Source organism: Pholis gunnellus (genome assembly GCF_910591455.1).
Source record: "Pholis gunnellus genome assembly, chromosome: 12".
NCBI classification, from domain to species: domain Eukaryota; kingdom Metazoa; phylum Chordata; class Actinopteri; order Perciformes; family Pholidae; genus Pholis; species Pholis gunnellus.
The window spans coordinates 16,099,081-16,107,524 of NC_136539.1; the positions used below are offsets into that span (position 1 = coordinate 16,099,081).

The 8,444-nt window shown below is 42.4% G+C and overlaps 1 protein-coding gene across 1 annotated transcript; it reads left to right on the forward strand.

Moving 5' to 3' along the window:
- Nucleotides 1-2,193: 2,193 nt before the first annotated feature.
- Nucleotides 2,194-7,845, forward strand: myl1 (myosin, light chain 1, alkali; skeletal, fast). Its single transcript, XM_079170170.1, has 6 exons — nt 2,194-2,448; nt 3,288-3,315; nt 4,925-5,068; nt 6,461-6,634; nt 6,752-6,829; nt 7,316-7,845. The coding sequence occupies exons 1-6, from the start codon at nt 2,308-2,310 to the stop codon at nt 7,342-7,344; spliced, it is 594 nt and encodes a 197-aa protein (XP_079026296.1). The 5' UTR covers nt 2,194-2,307; the 3' UTR covers nt 7,345-7,845.
- The last annotated feature ends 599 nt before the right edge of the window (nt 7,846-8,444 follow it).

Consider the following 8,444-nt stretch of genomic DNA (forward strand, 5'->3'; position numbering starts at 1 on the left):
CAAAGGCTTTACCAAATGTAACCAAAAGGCAGGAAACACAGCTTCTGACCAGTAGACCGTTAAATTGAATTTCCTCATTCTGCCATCATGGATGGCAGTGGTGGTCACAAAAGGTGGGTGTGGAAAGTGATCTTGACGTGTGGCTCTGTTGTGGCCTTAATTGTGCAGTTGAAGCCTTTTCCGCCTTTTAAAAGACCTGACCTCACGTCTCCAGCATGGCTTTCCCAAAGGAGATGATGAATGAATAAGTAAATGGTTACATGTTAATTCAGAAAGAGAAGATAGTTTATCTTTGCTAATGTGATACTTAGAATGACAGGGTAACGGTAAGCATATAGAAACCCATTCGTTCAGGTTGCTGGAGCAAACTCGACTCTATAGTGGAGCTCAGATTGGACTGCGGCACAGGTGCAAGGACTGGGGCAGAGTTTCTATAGGGGGAGGGGGTGATGGGAAGTCGGACTTCTGAGAAGGTGCAGCGGGGTGCCTCGGGTGAGCCCTGATGACAGCTGAGGGAACGAGGCTTTCTCTGGCTTGCCCTCATGGCGATGGGGTCAGTGAAAGCAGGGGGGCCAATAGGGAGTCGCCGTAGGGTGGAAGAATTCATGCTGTTCCTTCGTCACCAGGCCCTGTCATGGTGGTGGTGGCAGGGCTGCACCACTGGCAATGGGAGACAAATATAGACAAGAATTAAGGAGACAGAATTTGCACTCTTAGCCTTGTCTGGGTTACTGACATCAGCAGCTGAAAGCGCCACTACATCTCCATCGTCCTGTGCTTTAACGTCATATCCGTCTTCGGAGTTGTGGTGGCCGCTCACCCTATATCAATGAAGCATCAAATTGAACACAGGTGCTGTTATACCCAACTCACATTGTCAGGGACAGAAATAAACAATGGCTTAATATTAGATTTCACAGACACCTCTTCCACCACCTGTCCACCTAAAGCCTGATCCTTTGACAGTTTCTCAAATACAAATTGAACTAGTTTGATCAGCTGCTTCTTCACAGTTTTTCTCTCCACAAACTGCCACTTGCATTTATTTCTTCTTATGATTTCCACACTGTCTGGCATCAATACTTATATGTGTTTGTTTCATCACATCACTGAAGCCAGATATACGATTTACTCATACCAAGTAAAATATTCAAACACATATGTTATGTTCTATATGGCTACACCATTACATCAAATGCAGATTATGTTGAGCATCATTGTAGACACATTTCATTAAAATTGACCCCCAATTCAACCTGATGTTGGCTAATATTATATATCATAATTTTGGAAACCCTGGGATCTATCCTATATTTCAGATAAGGTGCAGTGCAATGCTTGGCTATACAGCGGTTGGTAAAGATGGAGCCAATGATGAGTCCAGCAGAGTTACAGTCAGATATGAGTTATACGCTCACATCAATAATCAATAATATTATGGTGAATAAAAAAAATAGCCTTATCACCATGAGGCAAAAATCATATATTGGCACTTTGACGTTTTGAAGCTGCTTAAGCTGTCAGAGTGAGACGTGATTCCTGCAGATCTGGCTTAAAGGATAAAGGTGGGTTAAATCATCAAATTAGGTGAGTGAACAGAATTTAGGGGAAGTTGCACTAAACTACAATACACGCAGGGTCTACATTGATAAGCTCAAGGCATAGTTATGACCAAGAACTCTTTTTTCTTTTTTTGGAAACCCTCTTCGCCTTATTTCTAGCATCATTGAAACATACATTTGTAGGGACTGCTGTTCACCGGAATGAGTAAGATGTACAACTCCTCATTTGATGGTCTTCACTTTATAGTGAAAGCTCTCTCCCTCTTTCAGTGCTCAATTTAGGCTTTAATGATTCGTATACTTTGAGGGGCTATTACAGATTAGTGTTATTTATCACATGAGATTATAGAGGTTGAGCCCAATTTTAATCCTCTTTTGACGTCATAAAAGTGGAACTGTTGACTTGTGGTCCACAGAAAATCGTACGTCCTCAGGAAACCTTTCACGCCCTCCCCAGTGTTTTCGTTTTTGATTATAGATACGTGGCGTAAATAAACACTTTCTGAGCCGCAGCCTTATATTCCATGTTTAGAGAGGACACACACCCCTTCCACCCGCCATCCAATCCTTACACCGGGACGGTGTTGACGGGGGTCTAGAGGAAAAATAGCCTCATATATATACGCCCCAGAGATGAGGTCTTGCTTCGAGTATCATCCACTCTGAGCTACACTCAATTGTGTTGTCATCAGAACCGGGAATTGTCTGTGTTTAAGGAAACGAAGTTCTCCGACTATCCGCTGAAATGGCACCCAAGAAGGACCCTAAGGCGGCGGCTCCCGCCAAGAAGGCCGAACCTGCAGCCGCCAAGAAGGCCGAACCTGCACCGGCACCAGAGCCAGCACCTGCTCCCAAAGTCGTCGCTATCGACCTGTCCGCCGTCAAGGTACAATGACCGTGAGAGCATGTAGTCTACCGCAAAACGGAGATAGGATGATGGCTGCTCGGGAAGAGCTGGGATTTGACTTTTCCAAGATTTGCATGACAAAAGTAGACCGGCTTCAGTGGTTCCCAGAAGGGTTCTTGAGGGGAGGGGGGGCCCAGACAAACCAAGATCTATGTTTCACACATTTAAAGGAGGGACATGACAGATGTCTACTTTGGTCATAGGCGTTAATGTATTTATTTACAGTGCAAATGCAGCCTAATTGTACATTATATCCTCATAAAGGATTGGTGGTTGTGGTTTAAAACTAAATTAAACTGGGGTGTTTGGTTTAATGCACATTAAACAACAAGTCCAGGTACAACAACATCGCAACCCGAGTGAACCCATGTATATATCTATGAGAAAATGCACAGTTAAGAGTGAGTAAGTGAGAGTAGCAGTCAGTGTTAAAGGACTACATAAGACCGAGGCGAATGACTGGAACCTTGGACAGCTCACTATGGTTTAGACCACGCCCCCCCCCCCCCCCCCCCCCCCCCCACCACCGGCTCTTTGGATTGGACTATGAGAATGGTGACGAAAGTGTGACGGCTATGCGAGGTGACACCAAATGTGGACATGTTAATGTAGCTAAAGATGGACCTCCACAGATCGCATGACACCATGTGAAGTTAATTTAGGCAAAGAGACAAGTTTAATCCCCCTGTAGACCTGGTTAATTAGTCTCCCAATAAGTGTAAATTCCTGTGGTAGTGTTGCTGATTAGATGGCATGTCAAAACTCTTGCATTTGTAGGATGTGTTGTACTAATATTGCTGCTTTGTATTGGCTTCTAGATCGAATTCAGTGCAGACCAGATTGATGGTAAGTACACCTCATTTCACCCCGGCTACCACGTGACGCAACATACGGGACATCCAACTCAAAACTTCCTTCCCTTATACATCTCCTGGCCAGCTCTCTGGACAATTAGATGAGCCATAATACAGCCATTTACATTTGAGAGTAAAGCAATGTAGATGATGAAGACGATGTTTCATTTTTGTGTTTTGACATTCGTGACATTTCTCGGTTGAAACAGATAAAAACTCAAACGATACATCACAAAGAAAGCATCCCCGACATGGTGGTCCTTTAAACAGAATCCTAGTTTCTTGACTGAATGCCTGGTTATATAAAACTAAGCGCGGATGTAGAGTGTTTCATTTAATTTTTTGTTTAAAAGAAAAAAAACCTATGTTCCCATCCGACCCTGGACAGGACACCACCTGACCAGACCTGTCGTCTAACCGGCTGCTTGTTACACCGCAGTCAGCATTCCCTACTTTCCCTCAGCTCACCCACAGAGGGCCTTGCCTTTAAAAGGAGGGGGCTCATATTCTCATCTAAGTTTATCAATTCCAAGGTGGTCTTTTAAAAGGGCCCACAGCTCTGCTGAGAGAGAGAGAGAGAGAGAGACAGCTGCAATAGAAATAGTAAATGGTGACAGAGTTCAGTCCATAATACCACAACCTATAGAGACATCTTGCCCTTGTTATATGTTGCCCTTGTTGTATGTTTCCCTTGTTATATGTTTCCCGTGTCAGTTTGTAGAGAAGCTGCCTCCACCTGCTGGCAGACATGCAACAGCCACAGCTATACTGTGTGAAATGCCACCACTGCCTCCAATTGTGGGGAAAACTCATTTAACACAGACAATAGAACATGCTGAGATTTATATTTAAGGTAAAACAGAAGACATACGTTTATTCTAAATATATTTTGCAAAGAGTATTATACCTTAAAGGATGTTAATAATTAAAGGTCCAGTGTGTAGAATTTAGGGGGATCTATTGACAGAAATGGAATATAATATTATTAAGTGTGTTTTATTTAGTGTATAATAAGCTGGAAATAAGAATTGTTGTGTGTTCGTTACCTTAGAATGAGTCGGTAATATCTACACAAGTCCTCTTCGAGGACTCTGCCGCGTTGCACCAGAATGTTTCTACAGTAGCCCAGAATGGACAAACAAATCACTGGCTCTAGATCGGGGCAATGTGCGTTGTTGCATCGATCTTAGTAGTTCTCCTACACTCTTGGCACATGAGAGAAGTTTAAGTTGGTTGCTATCTCACTGCTAGATGCAGCCAAATCCTAAACACTGGCCCTCTAAACCTCAACATGATATGGCTTTGCAGGAAAATGTTTGTGTATATATATATATATATATATATATATATATAATAACAAAAACATAAAAAGGAATTAAATTAAAGGCAGGGTTGGTAATCTTCTGTACCAACACTACCTTTAAATGTAAAATGCTGCTGAATGATTTAAAGTCCCTCAAGCTGAATTATTAAAAAAACCCGATATTGTACAATATGATGACATCGTCACACACTCACGTTGAATACGTTCCAAACAGAAATCATTCAATGAATACTGGATTCATTAAGGTGATTATATCCTCTTCTCCTCCACTCTGCAGACTACAGGGAGGCCTTCGGTCTGTTCGACAGGGTGGGCGACAACAAGGTGGCTTACGTCCAGGTCGCTGACATCATGCGCGCTCTGGGACAGAACCCCACCAACAAGGAGGTCAACAAAATACTGGGAAACCCCTCCGCTGATGGTAAGAGAGATATTTACAGCATTCGTTCTATCACTGAATTCGTTGAAGGTTTTTGTCTTTATGTTATGGCTTTGTGGATTCAACGTTTTGAAGATACTCTTCTATAATTATTCTTTGGACTGAAAGGCTACTGCAGACTACCAGACATGATAACGATCAAATTTGGAATTTTTACTATTTTTTGTACGGCATCAGTGTGCTTACTAGTCGTTACTTGCAGCACTTTCAAATAAACATTAGAACAGTGTATAGTGTCGTAGCTCAAAGGGTAGATTTGTCTGAGGTGATGTTTAGAGTGTGTGCACAAACCAGTTTTTGTTTTTTATTCATCTCCGGTGTTCATGGTAGTGGCACAGTTTTTTTTAGTGAAACTTTAAAGAGGATATGTATAAAGAGGAAGACATTATCAGTGGATAATTGTATGGCCGTGATCCGTCATGTTCACTCAAATCAGCTGTTTTTTCCTTTGAAATCATTTTCTATAGTTATAGAGAAAACACATGGACCAGGTCTGCCACAAAAATGCTTTAGAAATGAAGCAAATACAGAAGTCGCAAAATCTCCACCTTTGAATAAACTGTTTATTTATTCAGAGTAAATACTCACAGGCTGAAAATACTCCTTAAGCTGTTAGCTAATAGTTAAAACTGTCACCTTGCTAAATGCACTGCATCACCATATGAAGTAACAATGATACTACTACTACTACTACTGTAAAATACATTTTATATGTAAAGTGCATCTAGACCCATAGTGCCAGGACAGATTTACACCAGAAGGAGAAGAAGCACGCCACTATGATATATACTATGCAATGTGACATGTAGTCAAATGTACAAAAGTCCTCACCTGTCCACATCCTACACCGGTATGTTTAGTAAGGTCGGACATACAACACAATTGATTCTTTCAACCCTTAAAGGTCAGTGCAACAAAGCCTCTCCATCATTCAGGAATTGGTCTGGTGTTGCACCTTATACTGCATATTTAGTTAAGTTTCCAATCACACATTCTGCTTGATAATATCATAAAAAAGCAGAGAATTGTTCTTCTTATGTGTGCCTTTGTTCTGGTCTGTGCAGACAGATGGGTGTAAATCTCTGTAACCTTTAAACCAAAATAGCACCTTGATGCTCAATCATTGCTGACAGAATCAGTGCTCTACCTCACTCTGCAATTTGGCACAGTCAAAAATACGCATTAGGATTGTAGGTGAGAAATAAAGACAAAATACGAAACATGTATCCGTGCAAACCGTCGAAACGCCTGTAAAGAAGTATCACCTGTCGTAGAAAGGGGGAGATATATCATTTAAAATGTGTTGTCTCAAACCTGCCTGGCTCGTTCACCTCTGGATGGAACTGACTGTCATTTCTCTCTCGTTTCATGCAGACATGGCCGGCAAAAGAGTAGATTTCGAGGGTTTCCTGCCCATGCTCCAGACCATCATCAACAGCCCAAACAAGGCGCAATACGAGGACTACGTTGAGGGTCTGCGCGTCTTTGACAAGGAGGGCAACGGCACAGTGATGGGTGCTGAGCTGCGTATTGTTCTGGCAACACTGGGTGAGTCGGGCCAAGGGCAACCGCTGTGTCTCTCTCTCTGTATACGTTGGTGTGTGCGAGTGTGTGTCACCGTGGGTGTTTTTATTAATACTGGTTGTGCTCTGCCTCCCCCTACAGGAGAGAAGATGACTGAGCCTGAGATTGATGCTCTCATGGCAGGACAGGAGGACGAGAACGGCGCTATCAACTATGAGGGTGAGCCACGACTTACAACGTTACGACCACCGTTTTCACCTTGAAGTTCAGTTTAATTGTAGGATATCAGCCTGTCAGTCTTCTGTGGCTCTGGAGTGAACTTTACAACATTGGAAAAAAAATGGCGATAAGATAAGGAAAGATGCTGTTGAGCCGTAACATGGGAAATGTTCCACTCTTTAACTTAATCTCTCACGAATGAGTCCACCATATTAATGATAGTGCATTACTCAGTTGCTGCAGTGCCCCTTTAAATGCATACTCAGAAATTGAGGTGTCAATTTTCACTTTCCACAGATACAAAAAAAAAGTGAATTTCCAGTATTTTGTATGGTGCATAAACCAGATCAAACACATTTTATTGGCTGTGGTCATTTCAAGTCTAACAAAGTCTTTAACTTAATTCATTGGATGATGTACTTAATCCTTCTCTTCGATTATTCCTTTTCCCTCTCCTCTTTGTGCTGCCCTGGTCTTCATCTGCAGCTTTTGTCAAGCACATCATGTCCGTGTAAGGATCCTGCGGTGGAGAGCATCGTGTATGTGCAGACCCCATGGTGTCGCGACATCTACTCGCTGTTTCCTGTGCCACCTGGGGAAGGCAGGGGAACAAAGGACTATGAGATGTAATTTCATCAACCCTTCTTTCATTTTGTTCTCCACTTTTTTTTTTCAAACTGGTGCTTTTTTTCTCTCCTCCTCCTCCTCCTCCTCCTCCTCCTCCTCCTGCTGTTCGGCAAACCATCCTGATTCCCCACGAGATTTCCTCATCGTCACACAAGTCACAAGTCTCATTGGGGATTTCTGTCATCGCTGGTTTTCAAAGTGGAGCAGTGATGGAGGGGAAGGTGGGATAGTGATGACCACCCCTTTCCTTTCATTTGCAGTCTGGCTGATTCTCTATCTGCCAGTGAAGTGACTCAGGACTGGCCATCAAAATGAATCCACCCCTTAACCAAACCCATCCCTAGGTCTTAACTTATGGTATCCTCTGCCACAATAAACCTTTCACAAACTCTGACTCTATTTATTTGATGCAAATCATTTGCATAATTAATTCAGGCAGATGCATGTTAAAGGAATAGTACAATTATATGAAAATGCATACCACTCTCATGTCTGTCCTACAGCTAGTAGTTGATTAGCTTAGCATTTGTTTTTCGTAGGTTAAACAAATGAGATGAACTGTATTGATTAGAGAGATCTTCTCACCTGACTCTCAACAAGAAAGCAAATAAAGGAATTTCCCAAAATGTAACTTCTGATCATGAACAGTAATCTAAATAGACAACAGTACGCCCGTATCACTTTTTTGTCCTTTTTATTGTCATTAATTATTGTAATTGGTGTCATATCAACAAGAGAAAAACTGCGTACATCTACTTGACCTTTTAAATACATTTACAGTTGCTGGGGGTGGAGCAGGAGGCGGGAAGGGGGCACACAGAGATGGGGTATGCAGAAAAAACACGGAAGCAAACAAACAATCGCAGGTGAGGGCAGTAATTGGGCAGGAGGCAGGATATACAACAAATGGTGTCTGAAAAAGAAACTAGATCACCCAAACACTTTTTTCCTAACAGATGTAACAGGATCCGAGTTCCCCCGGCCGCTA

Bases quoted from the DNA above. Each gene is read 5' to 3' on its own strand.
- myl1 (XM_079170170.1), top strand. From the start codon at position 2,308: ATGGCACCCAAGAAGGACCCTAAGGCGGCGGCTCCCGCCAAGAAGGCC. The intron at 3,316-4,924 runs GTAAGTACACCT...TCCACTCTGCAG, and splicing joins CAGTGCAGACCAGATTGATG to ACTACAGGGAGGCCTTCGGT. The intron at 6,830-7,315 runs GTGAGCCACGAC...CTTCATCTGCAG, and splicing joins CGGCGCTATCAACTATGAGG to CTTTTGTCAAGCACATCATG.